Source organism: Onychostoma macrolepis, chromosome 04, assembly GCF_012432095.1.
Source record: "Onychostoma macrolepis isolate SWU-2019 chromosome 04, ASM1243209v1, whole genome shotgun sequence".
Lineage (NCBI taxonomy): Eukaryota > Metazoa > Chordata > Actinopteri > Cypriniformes > Cyprinidae > Onychostoma > Onychostoma macrolepis.
The window spans coordinates 27,082,321-27,102,801 of NC_081158.1; the positions used below are offsets into that span (position 1 = coordinate 27,082,321).

At 35.8% G+C, this 20,481-nt stretch overlaps 1 protein-coding gene and 1 long non-coding RNA gene across 2 annotated transcripts in view; both read left to right on the forward strand.

Moving 5' to 3' along the window:
• The first annotated feature begins 4,823 nt into the window (after positions 1–4,823).
• LOC131539471 (uncharacterized) lies at positions 4,824–10,000 on the forward strand. Its single transcript, XR_009270875.1, has 3 exons — positions 4,824–4,958; positions 5,064–5,103; positions 9,093–10,000. It is a non-coding gene; the product is annotated as an uncharacterized LOC131539471 (long non-coding RNA).
• A 548-nt stretch (positions 10,001–10,548) lies between these two features.
• The window catches only part of hmga2 (high mobility group AT-hook 2), a 34,480-nt gene continuing 24,547 nt past the window's right edge, over positions 10,549–20,481 (forward strand). The window contains exons 1-3 of the mRNA XM_058774301.1: positions 10,549–11,403; positions 14,043–14,129; positions 18,767–18,817. Of these exons, the coding sequence (XP_058630284.1) occupies positions 11,281–11,403; positions 14,043–14,129; positions 18,767–18,817 (261 nt within the window). The 5' untranslated portion in view covers positions 10,549–11,280. The remainder of the gene's footprint in view (positions 11,404–14,042; positions 14,130–18,766; positions 18,818–20,481) is intronic.

A 20,481-nucleotide genomic window follows, 5' to 3' on the forward strand; every position in this document is an offset into this window, starting at 1 on the left:
TATTTATTTCTAGGAGAACAATCTGAGATATTGAAGAGATCTCATTTATTATCAATTTATTCTTTATTACAGGTATTTGCTAAAGATTGCTAATGTCTAAGAATGTACATGAGTCATTTTCAACATGTAATAATTAATGTATATTATATTGCTATATATTTTAGTTCAAGTAATGTTGACATTTTGATTATTTTTTCTTGTTTTTACTTAAAATAATTTCATAATTTTAGCTTGCTTTTAAGTCTTTTTTCATCTTTTAATTTTATTTCTGTTAATTAGCAAAAATAAGGCTTTCTCTAAATTGGTCTCAATGTAAAAGGACTGTAAATGACAGAGAAAGCAGCAGCTTCTGACTTTTGTGGATTTTGCAGATAATTACGACATTGACCTTTAGTGTCTCCTCCCTCACTTCTTTTATATCTTCTCACATTCCACACATTCCTGATGTAACAGGTCTCACCAATCACCCCCTCACCCAGTCCTAAAACTAAACAAAGGTCACAGTGACTGACCTTTCCTCAAGGCATCCAACTAAACTACAGGTGACGGCGGAAAGCTTTCAGAAAGGTATGTAGCTTTTGCTGAAGTGTGTGTGTGTGTGTGTGTCCTTATCTCAAATGATTTACTTAAAAAGAAACTGATCAATAACTCCAAGTCAATGACCCATTAAACCCTTGTCTTCATTGAAACGTGAAAAGTGGAGTGTTTATCAGAAAACAGATGGGATATAGACACTTAAGTCTGAATGGATCAATGAAGATTTTAGGTTACAAGTCACAAATGCATTACAGAATACATATATTTTTGATCCAGCACATTTTTTTCTAGGTTTTTGATCATTTTTAAATGCTTGTTTGTATTTTATTAACTTAAAGAGCAAAAATCTGGGTTATATTGAAGCTCTTACAATGGAAATGAAAGCAGCCAGTCCATAAATGTTACAATATTAACTGTTTCAGTAGTCTAGCCACATGATTACATGATCTTTTTATATAATAATCAGCATTCTCCTTTCAGCTTAACTTGGATTGAATCGGAATTTTCATTTTACTAATTGGTTTGTGGTGTGACAAATGAGTTCCAGGTTGGATCTCAGTTAATGCAAGTTATAAAACTGCATATATATATATATATATATATAATAATTATACAAAAGCTTGTTTAAATTGGTTTTTTGTGACCATGCATGTTCTGCTGCGTGTGATGGTAGTGAAGTTTACAGTGGCAGCTGCACTTGAGCTGTTTTTTGGGGAGATCAGGAATGTGCAGTGGGCCGTTTGCTCTCTTTTGAAGACTTCCTGTCTCGGAGGCCAACGTTCCATAAATTTGTCAATGAAAACGAGTTAATTGAAGAACAGAGCTGAATTTATCAGGACTACACTGAGACTGTGTATGAATGTGTGTTGTACGTGCATGTTTGTATTTGTACATAGGTGTGTGTGTGTGTGTGTGACAGGGACGTCGTGTCTCCGAAAATATTTCCTCCGCTGGAAAAACATTTGCCTTCGAGGAAAAACTCACAAAGTTGTGGTTTGCTGCACCCTGTTAGACTGCATTCAGCCAATAGAAGAACAGAGATTCTGTACTGACCAAAAGTTGGTCTATTCATAAAATTTACATGTGTCTCCACTTGGCAAAACCCCCTGTAGAACATAGTTGGGATTGCTGTCGCCATATGACAGAAGAGCGTGTGGAGAAAAGGAATTTCTTTTACAACTGCGTGTAAGTAAAATAAACAGTTGAACACAGAAATGTACTCATTGATTTACAACCATCGATAACGGTTTTTCTCAACTACTTCAGTTTCCAGTGCTTTACATCCAAATTTACTCAGTGAAGTTTTTATATGTAAATGACTTAAAGTATATAAATAATTAATTTTATTATATATGATGCATTAGAAGTATTAAGTATACACACGTAATATGTATATGTGTGTGTGTGTGTGTATATATATATATATATATATATATATACACACACACACACACACACAAAAATAATAAGAATAAATAATTTCATAAACTGCAATGGAAATAACATTAAAATATTTCTGTTACAATTCAATAAAACATGGAAACTGGAAACAACATTTAAATGCTACAATTACTCTGAAGCCGTATTGCATTTATAATGAGGAAAAATACATTTAACAAGTAAGAAGGCAAAACTGGTCTCAGACTTTTGAACCCCAAGGTCAAACTTTTCCCATTTTCTTGAGAGAAACGTCTAGCTGTAAAAAAGTGTGCTGTAAATCTGAACATGTCTCAGAAACAAAGCAGTGACTGCTGTATGTCTCTCTTGACAGTGAGGTGCACTAAGAGATAAAGCGTGGGATAGATTTAGCAGAGCTGGAGGCTTTCAGTGGAATGTGCTCATTTGGCGTCCTCTGAACTTTAGTGAATGAGTGAATGGGGAGTGTTAGTTGTCAACTTCTCTCGTCTGTGCCGGCAGATGGAGCCTTTGGCCTGCCAGCTGTTGTCTGCAGCACACACATTTAGAGCTGGCACTGAGGAGAACAGACAGCTCAGGTGCTACCTTCAGATGGCAACCAGGTCTATGATAACTGGAGAAATCTCAAGGTAGCATTTCTATTGCTTGACTGGGACAGGACCCCCTGCTATCATTTTTTTCCCATTGCTAATATTTCATCATGTGAACGATTATGTTTTTGAGGGCTCTTAAAACATGAAATGCATTGTTCCCTGTCTGCTGCTTTTGTGTAGTCGCTTGAGATTGTGTGCATTGTTGAACTAGTCAGCTAATTAGTTAATCTAGTAGCGAGAGAGCAAGGAAGGTGGAAGAAAAAAAACCCGTGAGCAAAGTTTTCGCGCTTCATCTCAGCCTGGGAGGTACATCCTTTGTGTTGGTTACACTTTGACCTTAACAAAGTGTGGAAGTAAAAGTCTGGCTGGCATCACAGAGGTCAAAGGTCAGTGGGTTTTTCTGCTCTTGGTTTCCTGAATGCCTCCATCACAGGAAGTTAACGTGTGGAGATTTTCCAGCAATGGAAGTTCATAAACACAAAGAATAGGTTTAGCGTACACATACAAAAATGATATTGTCAGAGGACATAAAAAATAAATTATGGTTTAGGAAAGGTAAAAGTTTAGTCTTTAAAAAAAATATTGTTTTATAGGTTAAAATACGCTTCATTTTACAGTAGTAATATTTTAGCTCTTAAATATTAATGGAGTGCGATTGAAAAAAAAATGTATTTTGTTTTTATTTTTATTTATTTTCATCCATCCATTTTCCACACTGGTTATTTATTTATTTAATATACAGTTTAAAAACTCCTGAAATCACCTGAATTTCCTATTAAAACAAGTCGTTTAGGCTAGCCATATTTTTATTTTCTCTCTGACATTAAAGAAGCCTTATCATTCACTCATCGTCATCCAAACCAACTCAAGATATTTATAGTAATACATCCCTACAGAAAGTCCTCAAAGACCCGATCTTATTGTCTTATCAACAAACCAGCATGACATGAACTTCCCTTATAGCTGCTTTACTGAAGAATGTCTCGCGTACAGCATTCACATCTGACCTTTCCACTGGGTCAAGAGCCAAAGCACAATTGCTCTGGGCCATCAGACAACAGGCAGCTTTATGGCACTCAATTAGATCATGGTGCTAAATTTGCGGCTTTGCGGAGCTAATAGGATGGCACACATTGGTTAGCAAATATTTGGCCATAAATATGAAGATATTTCCTTGACTTCCCTTAATTACAGGAGAAGCATCATTAGTTGGACCAGTAACCATATTAAGGTAAGATTTTTACTTGTTTAATTTAAGAATATCCCATATGTAGCATCTTGCTTGCTTTGAAGGAGTTCACAAGGTCTGTTTCTGGATTGTTAATGTGATTAGAATGTTTACTAGGTTTATTTGTGCATGACTTTGGTTATGTTAGCAACTTTAGCAGATACCAGTTATCAGTAGATAAGAAGAAATAATGGCCTGATGTCTGATTGATAGCAGATCAGCTTTACCTGAGGTTTTTCACCTGCTGGAACAGCCCTTTGAGTGCAGGTCAGTCTATTGTATGGCATGTTTGTGCACAAACATAAACTTCTCATGTAAATGGAGGTGGTCCTGGTCAGGTCCTCAGGGTCCCGGGAACAGTGGGAGTGCGTTATGGCTGATTCCACCTGTTGCCTAAACTGGTAACATATCAAGTCATTTGTTAAAGGAATAGTTCACCCAAAACTAAAAGTTCTATCATTATTTCCTTGTTTATTTTTATTTAAAGAATTTCATGGCCAGTATTTTAAAATAAAGTGAAAGAAAAGTGTTGCGCACAAACTGACAATAAAAGTGATTTGCCCTATATTTGCACCATATTGACTTGTGCACGATATTTGACATGTTCTGGAGTCATACATTCTTAAATATAAAGGTTCTTTATTAGCAACTATGGTTCCATGAAGAAGCAATAACATCCTCAGTGGAAGATTTCCGTTGCACAATAGGTTCTTTATAGTGGAAACAGGCTTTTTAGGTTATGGGGGATGGTTCTTTTGGGAACCCAAAATGTTTTTGGCGGCACACCGTTCGGATCCTTTATTTTTAAGAGTATAAGTTCATTATTCACCCCTTAGCTTTCATTATCGCATTCATATGAGTTCAGTATCTGATTTATGAACAGATCATTCATTTAAGTTGGATCTTTTCAATGAAGCCGTTTGATTCAGATCACAAAACCAGTTTGAATAATTTGTTTACAAAACGGAGCGCTCTGATTCATGAGTTCAACTTGCTGCAGTTTCCGTTTGAAAATGTTTTCGGAAGTCATATGGACTATTTTTATGATACTTTTGCCCTGTTTTTAAAGCTGGAATGCTTCAGTTCTTGTTCATTGTAGTTGCATAATTAAACAGCGAACAGCACATTATTCAGAATTTTCTCTTTTTGTGTTCCACAGATAAAAAAGAAAGAAGAAAGTCAGGGTGAGTAAATGACATTAGAAATTGTTCTATGTTCAACAAAAATATTTAGGCCAAAATTTAAGATTTATGTGTTTAAATTTGCATCTAAACGTTCTATCCATCCAGCTTTAACATAAACAAACTGAACAAAACAAAAATGAAGCAGGTAAGAAACAGGTCAGGTTTCTGTAGTAGTAGTACTAATAAACTGAATGCGTTTTAAATACACAATAACCAGATTTATTTGTCCTCAAAAAATCCAATTTATTTCAATCTCATACACTGTAACCATTTTCATCCTTTATAACTGAAGAAATGTAATTTTTTTCACACTGTAAAAAATTGACATGATCATTAAGTCATGGCAACATATGTGTTTACATTAATTCATTAAAGTAAGTGAAGCAAATTCAACATTTTTATTTGAAATGCAAGTAGATTTTTTTTTAGGTCAGTTTAATGTAATTTGAATTGAAATTACTTTTACAACCAAGATTATACTTACAAATTTAAAACAGCAACTTATTTTAAATGATATGAACTTAGTTGAAGTAGGTTGATTTTTTTTTTTTTTTTGACGTTTCATTTATGTATGACTGATAAATATGCATCAAATTAAGTTTTAGTTCAAAAGGTGTAATTTAAATACATGAATCTAAATATTTTTGTGAATGAACAATCCCATTAAGGTACATTTTGGTTTTCATTTTTTTATTGGTTAAAAGCATGCAGTTTAGTTTCTAACCAGGACATCTATACTAAGCCACCATCTCAAGTGCTGCGTGTGATTCCCATAGTAAACAGTAAACTAACTGTAGCCTCTTCACACAAGTGTTCTCCTGGGTCAGAACCTTCTGTTGACCTGTGACGCCACATTGAACCAGCTTCCCAAACTGGAGCGTGAGTTCACAGAGGTCCATTTCCATATAGACAGGCCACCCTTTCCTTTTGCATCTGACTACATTAGGAATACGAGAGCCTGGAGACTATGAATAGACCAGCGGACCCTGCCGTTCACAGGGGACTCAGGTTCGTTGAGGTGGGAGTTTGTGTGAGCTTGCACACATTGCCTCCCTGTCTCTCCAAGGTGGCCTGGGAGCTGGCCAGACGTCTATGTCACTTCAGAAGGGAGGGGATGGAGAGGCAGCTCCGGCTGATAATTTGTCTTTATGGCCCCACGTCACCTTTAACCCCTCGACAGGGTGACTGACCCTAGATAGTCCATTTCTAAGTGACCAGTTAGGCTGCCATGTGTGTGTATTTACATTTCATGTCTAATACATTTAATGTCTAATACATTTAGAGAGAGAGAGAGAGAGAGAGAGAAAAATAATAATAATATTTTAATTAGTATTATTAGTATATGCTTCCTCCATCTCAAACACGTTTTTTATTAAATATTTTGGCCAAAATAAATAAAATTACATGTAAATGCATACACACACACACATACATACATACATACTGTGTGTGTGTGTGTGTACAGTGGGGGAAAATATTATTTGATCCTCTGCTGATTTTGTATGTTTGCCCACTGACAAAGAAATTATCAGTCTATAATTTTAATGGTAGGTTTATTTGAACAGTGAGAGACAGAATAACAACAAAACAAATCCAGAGAAACGCATTTCAAAAAAAGTTATAAATTGATTTGCATTTTAATGAGTGAAATAAATATTTGATCCCCTATCAATCAGCAAGATTTCTGGCTCCCAGGTGTCTTTTATACAGGTAAGGAGCTGAGATTAGAAGCACTCTCTTAAAGGTAGTGCTCCTAATCTCAGTTTGTTACCTGTATCTATCTAATGCATTGTTTTATTATTTCTTATAAATGTATAATATATGTAGAAGTTATTTACATAATATTCACAGTTCTAGCCTATATATTAATAGTAGATGTAATTATAGAATGTGTGTAATTTATATAATTGTTTCTCATTTAATTTACAAAATTATATCATTTTAAATATAATTAAAATAAACATGTATAAAAGTATTATTATTATATATATATTTTTTTTTTGTATTTTATTACATGTGTGTACTCTGTAAATGTATAATACGTCAATTATTCCTTCACAGTTCTTATTCATATTATAATCAATGAAAACTTATAATATATTTACTACATTATTATAAATATTACATTATTAATATATGCTTTATCTCATGCACATTAAATATTAATAGTATATAATATTATCAAATATTTTGACTAATTGGATTCATGCTTTCAGCTACTAAGACTGTATTTAAAGCATTTTGTCATATTTCCTTTCAAATTAATGCAGAAAATGTGAATAGCCGTGTGCCTTGGGAAGAAAACGTCTGAGATCCATTTGTAACAAACAGTAAAACTTGCTCATCTCACTGCCTGGGACTTCTTCACTAGATTTGATAAGCTGCCCCATGAGCATTGAACATTTTCTGTGTCATTTTTTCCCTTACCGCTACTTATGCAGCTTTGAGACTGAAGTGAAGAGGAAAATGCTTTAACAGTTTGTGTCTGATGTGTGGCTGTAGGCCCCTGGCAGCCGGCTTTCATAAATGTATTGCATATGTGGGGGCCGCTTTGAGGCTGTCTGGGGGTGAAACGGTTAAAATTGACATCGGGTGGCAAAGGGGCTGTGGTTGGTCTCAAATCTTTTTAGTGTGCCGCGGTGGACGAGTTCTCCCACAATTTGCCCAGAGCGCTCCCCTCCTCTGTCCGACAGAGAGAGAAAAAGGAAATCTGTGTCCAACCCAAAGAATGTCTTTTGAAATGCACATGCTCCTGCTTTTTTACACCCTGTGAGTGCTTTGTTTCCTTCACATTTCTGCAGATTTGGCCTGCATTCTCATGATTTACCACCACAATCATTACATATGCATTAGTATTTTTTTGTTTTTTTTTTATGAATGCTTTGGCAATAGAAAACTTTTTACCATTTTTTAATTTTGCAAAAGGAGAAGCTGCAAGTGCATTTTGCACAATTGTATACATTCAAGTCATATGTCTCCATGTTCTGACAAAAGTTTCAAGTTGGCCGTAATCGATCTTGGTAGTACTTTGGGCAGTAATTTGTGGCTGGGGCTATTGATCGTATTCGTTTCATTCGCTGGCGGTCCCGACGCCGCTCTGTCTGCGGGGGAGTGGTTTGAAATTCCTCTTCTCCACCTTCTTTGGGGGTCTGAGAGCTGTTTTTTATGAATGAACTGAATACCAACTACAAATTAACCAGTCTCTTTCACAAGAAAAGCACTCCTTCTGCAGCCAGTTCTACAAACATGCGCGGTTTCTGAATAATGATGAAGAGCATGCAGTGAGGAATAATATAAAAGGGCAGTAGTGTAAAAATAACCACCCTGATGTTGACTTATTACGCAGATACAAAGAATCATGTCGCAAGTACTAGAAAAAATTTCAAACTCCCTAATAAGCAGGAATATTCAGTAAGCATAACAAACCCATTAAAGTGCATTAATGTAAAACTAAGCTATATTATACATGTACACACACTCAGATGCTCATTGTATTTATATATAAGGGTTAATGGTGTCTGAGATGATCTGTTTAAAAGATATTTGACAAGTTATTATGTTTTCCCTCCCAAAAAAATATGTATAAATATTATGCTTTTTTTTTTTTTAATTAATGACCTTGACACACTAGGGGCTGTATTAATATCATTCTCTATTTTATTATTTTCTTTTCTTGTTACAAAAAAAGGCTTCCAGTGTGGTTACTTTGTTTTGACAAACAAGTGTTAATATATCTAATTTTAAAATGAATATATATATATATATATATATATATTACACACACAATTTTGTATTTAAATAAAAATTCTGCACTGCTTATTTGTAAAGGATTTTTTTTTCAAGATTTCATTAAAAATTTCATGCTTTTAATTAACAACCCGCCACCCCCACCCCCCCACCCCCTTTTTTTTCTTTTTTTTTTCAGTGAGTAGATTTACACCTCCTAAGCTTAAAATACCAAAATAACTTTACTTGATGTTATGTTAAAAATGTTATCATAGAGTGACCTTTACAGATCCTGACAAAAAACTAGCATCAGTCAGTGACCCATAAAACATGCATTTTATATATTTGGTGATGCACTTTTTAAATTTTCTTTCTGTCCTTCTCCCATCTTTGTTGTCCTTTGTACAGCTCTTGGAGTTCAAGATCCTCCAGCTCTCGGTTATAAAGCCCATCTCTGACACAATTGTATTCATTTGGAGAGGGTTGGGAGGACTTTGCCATTCCTCCCCCGTTTGTGAGCAGGCTTGGTCAGATCGTGGGAAAGGCCCTCCACGTAAAGCAGTTTATTCTTTGTCACTGTTGTTCTTGTGTAATTGATCTCACTCCACGTCGATGGGCGGAAGACTTCAAAGACACGCGGCTGTTGGAGGTCGATCTGCTTGTGCTCGCGGCCTTGAGGGACAAAAAACAACTGCTTCCCGAACGCTTACAACGCACACTTTTGATGAGTGCGTAAAATTGCATAGTATGAGGCGTGACGTGAACTGTGTGTATTTGGTGGAAACGCCACATTATGTATTTATGCTGTAATTAAATTAACCAGGCCTATAATTAAATTGCTCAGTGGCCATATAGGACTTACATAACAAACAAAAGTTTATTTGAATGATTTTATTTTTTTATAATGTTCGAAGTCCATTTTTTATAGGCTATTTTTATTTTTAACCAAAGTTATAGCATGAAACAGCCTAGTCCGAATCCTGAACTAACGACTCGTATAAAGCGGTTATTTTTTGTGAATCAAAATCATACAGCGGCACCAGTGTATTCCGATTCACAAAGAGTGAATGCTTGCTTTATTTATTCATTCATTCATTGAAAAACATGCAGCGCGACCAGTGTTATCCGATTCGGAACTAATGATTTTTTTCTAATAAATCCAAACACATTTGAATCAGCAGGGTTACTCAATTAATCTGACTCAACTATTGAACAGCAAATCGTGTTTTTAAATGTTTTATTAGCAACAAATACCAATTTTTCACATGCATAATTACAAACCGCAAATCATGAATCAAGAACTAGCTTCTAAAGCACCAGAGACCAGTGACCAATTTTAATTTAGGCCTATATATATATATCATATATATAGATTAAAATATAATATTTTATTATTTATTATTGAATATAGATTAAAATCATATATATAAATTAAAATTAACCAATTTTAATTTAGGCCTATATATAGCCTATATCATATATATATATATATATATATATATATATATATATATATATATATATATATATATATATATAGGCTATATATTTTTGTGGGATTTTATCAAAAGTAACGGATAAATGGATAAAATAGCACATTTTTGTTTTAATATTCCTTTTCTTAATATAGGCTACTGTTACGTTCTAAAAGGTCGGACTAAATAGTTGAAATCTGAAATGATCTCATCATGTGGCAATGCTGAGGGCAGTAAATGCAACACGAAACTTTTCTCTCAAATATTTATTCTTGAAAAAGTGCACTAAAAGAATCGTTGGCGGACACAAAGTCGTTAAGAAGAAAAATAATCGTAGCACATCCCGAAGCGAAGTTTACGTATTTCTTGAAATAAACAAACAAATAAACAGTCTATGAACTGCGCTGTGTCTTTAAACTTTTCTGGAGTGTAGCCAGTAACATGAATGGTGCTGGACACGTGAGTTTGTCTCAATGTGGTCTCTCCTCTTAGTATTTCTCATGTTTTCTCTGGCTGTTGTCCAATTCTTTTCTCTCTCTCTCTTTTTGCGCCTCTCGTGCCCCCTCCCTCCCCGTGTTATCCACCCACGGGAAAAGTGATTTTCGCCTCTCTCTCTCTCTCTTTTTTTTTTTTTAATGTATATACCTCATCCTCATCCACAGTCTGTGGACTTATTTCCGTGTGGGCAGCAGGGATGCATTTAAAATGCCCCCATTTTTTGACTTAAACCAATCCGCGTAGAAAGCCGTTCCCCGCAAATTCTTGAATCCGCAGTAGCGTGGATTTGACAGTGCACTGTCACACTTCCCTCTGCGAATGTCTCGTTCAAATTGCAATCGATCACCGGGCTTATTTTATTACTAAAGCCACCCCCACTTAATTCTACACAGGAGATTTTTTTTTTTTTTTTTTTCCTCAGTGTGTGTGTGAGCCAAATTCTCAACCAAGAGACAGCACGTGCTTCTCACAATACCGCGCTTTTAATTTACATTTTGCATCCCCTTCATGTTCGCACCGGTTTTAAACGCATTGTTCTTGATAAGCGCGCATTGGTGAGAGCGCAAGACACTGACTGCAGGAACAGAAGGTGCTTAAGACTCCGTTTGAAACTCGCACACACGATGAGCGCGCGCGGTGAGGAAGCCGCCGGCGAAGCTTCAGGATCGCAGGAGCAAACCGAGCCCGAGCCTGCCCCTGCCGAGCCAAAGAAGAGGGGACCGGGTAGACCCAGGAAGCCGCAACAGGTCAGTGTGTGACTCTTATTTCTTCCACCACGAACACCTTTAATATTCTAAATTGAGGGAATGGACGCGTTTAGACCTGCAGGGCTGCTCAATAAACATTCTTACTGTAACCATATATTACTCTTCGCCCGCACTTTATGGCTCATGTTTACATGCACCCCTGCTGCAAAAACAGCTTAAACCAGACTGAGCTGGTTTGCTGGTGTCTTAGACAGGTCTGGTTGTAGGTTTTAAAGGAAATTGTGCCAGTTTTCAGTTTGACCAACTTGGCGACAAGCAAAACCTGCTTAACACCAGCTTAGCCAGGCTGGGAGACCAAGTAGTCTAGTTAAGACCAGCAAACCAATTTAGTCAGGTTTAGGATGTTTCATATATATATATATATATATATATATATATATATATATATATATACATATATATATATATATATAACAGGATGGACTGTATGGAAAGTATATGTTTATCTGGATAGAAATATAACTTGGCCATAAATATTTTTTTTATTTTCAACATTGTGATTTTTATTTTTTATTTTTTTTATTTCTAATTTTTTCCTTCCAATTTTTACTGTTGTTATTAATATTTTACCTTCACTATTTGATTTTTACATGCATGTCATGCAGTATGACAAATTACTTTTTAAGTGCAGATATTTTAATTACTTTGAGTTGTGTCTATAGTAATTCAAGATAAATTAAAATATTTCTTTAAAATAGTTTTGATGAATTGAAGTATGGCACACTAAAGGACACTGCTGTCATTGCATGAAATATGAAGTCGTGTCAATGAAGTCTGTTCTTTTCTATTGTGTTCTATTCAAGAATGTTCACTAGGTGTTTTTAGACAGAAGTATCAAGCTTGTGTGCTTTGATTGTGATTGCATTTGAAGTTTGCGTTTCTCTTGTGGGGAATTCCTGCAGACTGAATGTATAGCTTCTATGTGTGTTAGGTTTTTTGTAGGCCTACGATTAGCACTTGTTTGTATTTGTACAGGATGCACTTCTTTCCTAGCAGATAATATTCCAAATTACACGCTTGCCATCTGTTGATCACAGCAGTCTCTCATATGTGATGCTAAAGCAATTTTGTGAGTTGATTTGGATAAGATCAGCTAAATGTATAGCCTGCGCTACAGGGTCCTCTGTTGATGTGATGAGATCAAACCCAGTTTGCTTTAGAAATCTTTCATCAGACCAAATAAAATAATTTTTTTACTTCTGAATCATGAACAAACCATTATAGGTTTTCTTAAATGATGCACTGTGATTCGTCTAAATTACAAAACACACACACACACACACACACACACACACACACACACACACACCCTACATATATATATAATTATATAGTAGTGTGTGTATGTATATGTATATGTATATGTATATATGTGTATATATATATATATATATATACATATATATATAATTATATAGTAGTGTGTATGTATATGTATATGTATATGTATATATGTATATATATATATATATATATATATATATATATATATAGTAATTGTGTTGTGTGTGTATATAGAGGTAGAGAGACAAACGTTGTATATTGGCTATTTTAAATGTACCTGTTGATGTGTGCAGTGGTTACTATAACAACAGGTGTGTAATTACAATGTTATGTCACTGAACATCTTTCTGTTTAGTCATGACCACATCCTTCAAAATTCTTGCTTTGAGTGTTTGTGGTCAGAGGATGTGATTCACTATCTTAAGTAATTCACAAGTGACTCACTGCAATACCTCTGTTTGCAAATAGCCATCAGGATGAGCTGGCAAGAGGGGTTAAAAATAAAGTCAGTCATTCACCAAATACACGGAATTGTTTGGCTGGCAAAGATGATGCATGTATGTGAAAAAAAAACTAATTTGAAATTTCAAAAATTTAAATGAGAAATTCTTTACATTTAAAATAAATAAAATGTACAATTCTTTAAATTAAAAATTATATATATATACACATGCACACACACACAGCTACAAAATTGTGTTGTGAAAATGTCTGCTTAATCATTTTTGTTGTATGTGCAAGAATTGAAGATACATTTAGTTGTTTTTCATGTGTGCACACAAACATACACACAACATTTGCCCGTTGCTTTGGTTTTAACTCGTAAAGCACAAAATGAATGGGAGACCACCAGTAAATGTGTGTATGATTGAAGGTGGACCCTATCTTCTTTGAGAAGAGGGAAAGTGCAGCAGTGGTCTCAAAATGTATTTGGACACCCATGCTACACTTAAAATGCATGCATTTCCTTGCATTAGATGGCAAATCAAATGGCACCTGCACTTGGCTAAGCTATTTTTGCAATTACTTTAAAGCAGCTGGTCCCAATGTGATTTTTAGAGGATGTATGAAGTCAGTTCTCCTCTTATTCACACAGCAGAGTAACCACAGGTGTAGTTCATCACATTAACTATGAACGGGATCCACTAACGTTTGACAAACAGAAAGTGTCCAGATACATTTGCTGTTATTTTGAGCAATGTATTTATTGTTTTATAATTTGAAAAACTGGTATGAAAAGTTTGCTTGTGGTTTCTTCCAAATAAATGGCACTTACTTTGCTGATAGAAAGTTTCCTGTCCTCATGGCCTAAGTTTACCTCCTCTCATCCTCAGGAACCCACAGGAGAGCCTGTCCCCAAACGACCGAGGGGACGCCCCAAAGGAAGCAAGAACAAGGGCCCCTCCAAAGCAGCACAGAAGGTGAGAACCAGGCAACTGTCTCTGTCCAGGCAACTCACATCTAACTCTATCTATCTAGTTTTGTCCTTCCTCTTATTGTTCTATCCTTCTATTTATCGTTCTATCTATCATGTACCACTTCACAAGAAAAGGAATATTAACCTTGGCAGTGTTAACTGAGGAAATAGGCTCTTACCATTTTTATGAATCATTTATCAAGAACGTGTCAGGAACATTTAGAAGCATGTGAAATGTGTCAACATCCGGGGCGTATGTGTGTGTGTGTGTGAATGTTGGGGGCTGCCTTCTTGATGTCTCAATCATAAAGCCTGTTTGAATGGACCGCAGTGACCCGAACCTCTTTGCTGTGTGTGTTCAGTGCAGTAGTTAACACTAAGCTCCAGTAATGTGACGAGGAGAGTCCTGCTGACCTACACACCTAAAAGTAGCAGTGAATTCTACACGCATAAATACTCTCTCTCTCTGTCTCGCCTTAGGCAAATTACCACGCATACGTGAGAGAACCACAAACATGCAGGCATACACACACACACACTCACGCTTGCATGCATGAAGTGTATACTTTGAGCAGGGAGTATAGAGCATGTACTGTTGCATATTGCCAAACAAACTCTGTTCCCATTCCTTGCTAATACCCATGTAAACAGAAAAGCAAATCGCAGCATCACATAAGATTTAGTTGCCGTGCATCAGTTTAGCTGAATGTGACTGTCAGCGTTTGTAATCGCATAATTCTGTTTATGTATTGGGAATGCCTTTAAAGAGGAGTTGTTCTGGCGAGCATTTTGTAATGAAGTCATTAACATTTCTGCCTTGCTTGTGTGTGTGGTCTAGTCTGGCATATGTTTGCGGGAAGTTCCCTCCAACTGTCAGTGCGTTTGGGTTTTAGAAGTATTACTATGTGATTCTCGTCTCCGAGCCATCAAGGGAAACTGAGATGTCTATTTGCGGAATTAGTTTGCATTAATAACTCACTGACAGCTCCGACCACTCTCTGTTCACAGTGATGTACCACTGTAAACAGTCACGGGACCGCTTTGAAAAGCTTGAGCACTTTTCTGATAGCGTAATCCCGTTTCATCTTGTTTAGCATTGTTATGATATACAGAGGACTGATAAATCTACCAAGATGAAAAGAATCAAAATCGGCAAGGTGCCTCACTAGAGACACTTCTCACAAGATTTACTCTCCCATCCGCAATCAGTTATCTGTCTCCTACCACTTTCACGCACGACCCAAAGTTTAAAGGCTCTGCTTCTCAGACTGACCCACACTGATGCTGCACTTCAGCTGAGTATCAGCTGAGAACTCTTTTATAAGGTAAGTATTGCAGGATGAGAAAAGACATTGTCATACAAGGCAAATCTTCGGATGGATGGATAGATGGATGGGTTGAACGATTGATAGAACAACAGATGAAAGAATGACAGAAAGACAGAACGATAGATAGAATGATAGGTAGATAGTTAGGCTGGGAGATGGATAGATAGTTAGATAGATAGTACCTTGAGACAATACAATGAATAAACAAAAACCTCCAGGTTCATGAAATGTAGCAGTCAATAAATAATGCAATTTAATTCACGCATTACAGATTCTGGCATTGTTAGCTCTTAATTGCACTAAATAACCCACAGAACTGGTATCATATGAACAATCCAGGCCAAATCAGGCTAACCAAGCCATGATATACCTCAGTGGTGATTAACATGGTTTTAGCTGTCAACACATATAACCAGACAGTTTCCGCCCTACTATGATCATTTTGGTCAGTACATTGGCCCTAATAACTAGCCCGAATATTTTCCATTGGCTAGACATTGTTGGAACTTGATACGGGGCACCAGGGGGCTAATTTTAAACTCTCCATTTGTAAAAGTGGGTTTGGCAGAGGCGAGACCGCCCCTCCCTTTCCATTAATGAGAGATGGCCTTGTCCCCAGCCTCACACGCATGCCAGGATGTCCTGGTGTTGACGAGGACAGTGAGCACCCAGGCTCGTGTCTGCCGTGGACACGAGACTTGGCCGGACGAGACACGCAAACACAGACATGATTAATTGATCAGGGTGTCGGCTTGCAGACCATTAAATCTCCTCATTAAAAATGCAGCATCCCCAACAGAGGACTGAGGGTAGGGAGACACTGATTGGACTGAGAAAGACAGACAGAGACATTGAGAAAGACGCTGATGAGGAGAGGTGAGGTTAAAGGGATTGTCTTTGAGAACGTGCAGGAATTATAAGCACTGTAATCTAATCTTTACATCAAATTTTTAGCTATTTTCAATCCTGTGAGGATGCACAGGGCTGACCGCTGACCCGTAGCTGCCTCTGTGTCCTTTCTAAGTGACCGGCTGTGGCGTGAACTATGATGCTCAGGTTTATGTTTCTCCATCATGCCTACGCAGAACGGTGAAGCGTCCTTGGGGTATTCAAAACAAACTCTGCTTGTTGGAGAAGTGGTAATGTGAGCCTTGACAATGCCTGCATACTTAGTCAGGGCAAACAGACCAACCCAAATAGGGCTGAACACATCACACACAACACAAGAGAAAGGGATGCATAGTAGAAGCTGTTGAGGAAGTCTTCCAACCATAAGAATTGGGGTTTAAAGGGACCCAAAAAAGAAAGTTCTGTCATCATTTACCCTCATGTCTTTCCAAACCCGTATGACTTTTTCTTCACTGCCAGAGAAAAATGTGCTAAAATTGTGCCTTCAGCAGTACATCGGGGCAGTTCCTTTAAAGAGACAAATTTGTGCCTAATCTTGCTCTAAACGGTGCGCATTAGTACCTTAAAATAGTAATATGTTCCCTTAAGGTACTGCTGTGAATATTTTAAGAGTAAATAAGGTACAAAGTTAACTAATGACAAGCTGTTGAACCCCCATAGGTATAATTTAAATAAAAGGTGAATTTTTGAAGAAAATAATGAATTTAAATGTGGGTCTGTTAATCTTCAAAATACCAGAGAGTGTCCCATATGACTCGTTCGCTGTATTTCAAATCTTCTGAAGTCATACGCTAGGTTTGGGTGAGGAAAAGACCAAAATTTAAGACATTATTTACTGAAAATCTTAATGTCTTCCCTAGCGTAGCACATCCTTTAGAGAAGTATAGTGTTGTCCGATTTATGAACAAAATCATTCTGTTGAATCGGATCTTTTCAGTGAATCACTGATTCAGTTCACAAAACCAGTGCTGTTTTAGTATTATTTATGTACTGTTAGTTAAAAAGCATTTTGAATCAGCTTTTATTTTTATATTTTCATTTTAATATTATTTTAAATTTTTAGTAATTTTGTTGGCATTTTTTGTCAATTTTATTAGTTATTAGTTAATTTTTTATTAGTATTAAATATATATAATTTCTGTATAGCTTTTATATTAATATTAATATATTAGTAATATGTAATATTAGTACAGATTTATTTTGGTTAAAGGTTTTCATCTAATATTCAGAGTTTAGTTTAATTTAGCTTAATTAACGAAAACAATTTGAATAGATTTAAGTGTATTTGACAATAACAACTCTGCACAAATCCAAATACTTTTACAGTACAAACTGATAATGAACTTTAAATGAATTTGATTAATTTCTAAATAAATTATATATCTTGTCAGCTACACATTTTTGGATCCACACCAGGAAAATTTTCCCATGATTCAGGATTTATTTTGACACCATATTGATAACTCTCAGATTAGTGTAATGCTTAAGCGTACTGGTGGTGTTGTTAATAGAGACGCACACTCTACCAGCACTGATTTGTATCTCACTTGGTTGGATGTACTCTGCTGACAAACATGATACCACTGACACCTGCCTTTCCTGGGTCATTCGCAGAATTCATAGATGTTTGATGATTTGAGTAAGGTTTCCTGCAGGCCTCTGCATAACAATAGCCCATGGCCAGAAGAAAACGTTACATGCTATAAATAATGAAGATGCGTCTTGTCTTGTTAATCGTCTTCGACCATGCCGTTCAAATCCGTGGGGGAAGATTCTCCTACTTCCACCTGTCAAATAATTTCAGTTACGTTTTCAGAGAAGGACAAAAGTGTTGCTTGAATGACACATAATGTCCTTAAGAAATCCTACGCTGCTGTTTTGGCTCCTATGGTGAAGTTAGACAACCAGAATCAGATCAAATAAGAAATCTTGCCTCCTAAACATTATTAATGTACTTTAGCAACAGGATGGCAAAGTTATGTTTTATAAAAAATGTTGAAGACATAGGTGTTTATTTTTACAGACTACTTCAATGAACTTAAGTTGGAGCCACTATTATAGAAACCCCATAACTGTCTTTCATGGCCCTTATCTGGGTGGTTTTGCTGATAATGGTGCTCTTATTTACACTTGAATGGCATAAAATTCCTCTAGTGAAATATTACGCTGCACAGACCAGAAACTTGAGCAATGGAGACAGTTCATTGTTGGAGGCCCGGATATACCTTACAAACTCTTTCTGCATTAAAAGCATTAGAGGAAATGGAGCCCTAGCATTTAACCTTCTCCTTTTGTGGCTGTATATGAAAATGACTCTGCTTGTGACAAATTGTGTGCCTGAAAATTTTGTTTAAAGCACTTGATGAAATACCGGCCACTAATTCATGGTTGTTGGCATTTGCAGAAAGCTGAGACCACAGGGGAGAAAAGACCTAGAGGAAGACCCAGGAAATGGGTGAGTTTGTTTACATTAGTCATATATAACTGGACACATCCATTTGCAGCACGTTCCCATTTACCTTTCAAAACTATGCAGGAAAATTCATCAGTATGCTTTTCAGTGTATCATCAAGCTTTGAATACTTTGGAAAAACATGACATTTTGAATCATGTTTTATTATTCATTCATTTATTATTCAATTTTATTTATTTATATTTTATGAATACTTTTACATATGATACATAATCCAGGTATAATTTTCTTTTAATGTTAATTTAAATTTTAATATAATTTGCTTAATTATTTAATTACCAAGCTGGCTTTTACTAAATGACTAAATAAATTGAATTGGTAAAATACTAAATAAATACACTGTGTGTGTTTATGTATGCATGTATGTATGTGTATATATATATATATATATATATATATATATATATACTGATACCTGGAAACATAAATGTGTCCTTTTATTTATTTATATATATATATATATATATATACATACATACATGCATACATACATAAACACACACAGTGTATTTATTTAGTATTTTACCAATTAATAAGATTTCAGTATAAAGTCTATTAACATCTAGCAACATAAATGTAACATTACATAAATATTTTTATTTACCAACAATATCGTAAAAAATGTATGATTATATTGTAGGGGTATTTGTAACTTAAAACAAAAAAACAACTTGACCTTTTTAATTGCACAATTTAAAAAAACATATAAAAATACATGCATATATAAGCTCAAGTTTTATATTTTAACTTACAATTACATATATAGTTGTTTTTTTCAAATAATAATATTTCAATATAAATTCTTGCAAAATATGCATATATTTTTAGTATACATATATGCATAAGTAATTTTTAGGAGTCAATCCAATCATGTACTTGTTTTACTTAATCACTTATTCATTGCAGAATTGATGTGCAAAAGATGGAGGATTTGCAACTGTTTGCACTCAGGTCTAATTCAGTAATTCCTCCAGTAAAGTTTTGGGTGTTTATCAGCTTGACACATTTGATTGATGGCTGGAGGAGTAAAGCCGCAGGCAGTTAAAAGTGCCACCAGAATGACTACGGGGAGATATGGAGAGAATGAACCCTTTGTGGCATGCCGACTCTGTGTCCTTATGGATTTTTCTCAGGCAGACAGGAAAAGCAAAGCATTCCGAGGCCCCTGGACACACGCACACACACCGACTTGAAAGATTCAAAAGTGTGTCGCATCTGAATTCACTATACGTTTTTAGGAAAGTGACAGCACAGATTTGATATATCGTGTGCAGATCTTTAAAGTTGGCTATTTTGTTCTCAGTGTGGTTTCATTAAACAGATCGACATAGTTGCATGAATTCACATATTGCACGGGGGGCTGAAATGATTTGTTCAATACAGAAATGAGTACATTTGTATTGGAGGAAAACATGACCCATCTGACTCTATCATCCAGGAATGCGATTTGAGTCACATGTGAGCCTAGCTGTTCCAAAACACCCTTTACATCCAGGTCTCGGCTGAGCCCCTATAGCGTACATGCAAAAGTTCAGCTTTTATTCGTCACGTCAAACTGTTTTAGGACAGAAACTTTAATAGACACGCAAAGCATAAGATGGGTCAGAGAATGAGTGCAGTCTTACAGAAGCATCTCTAGAATGCAA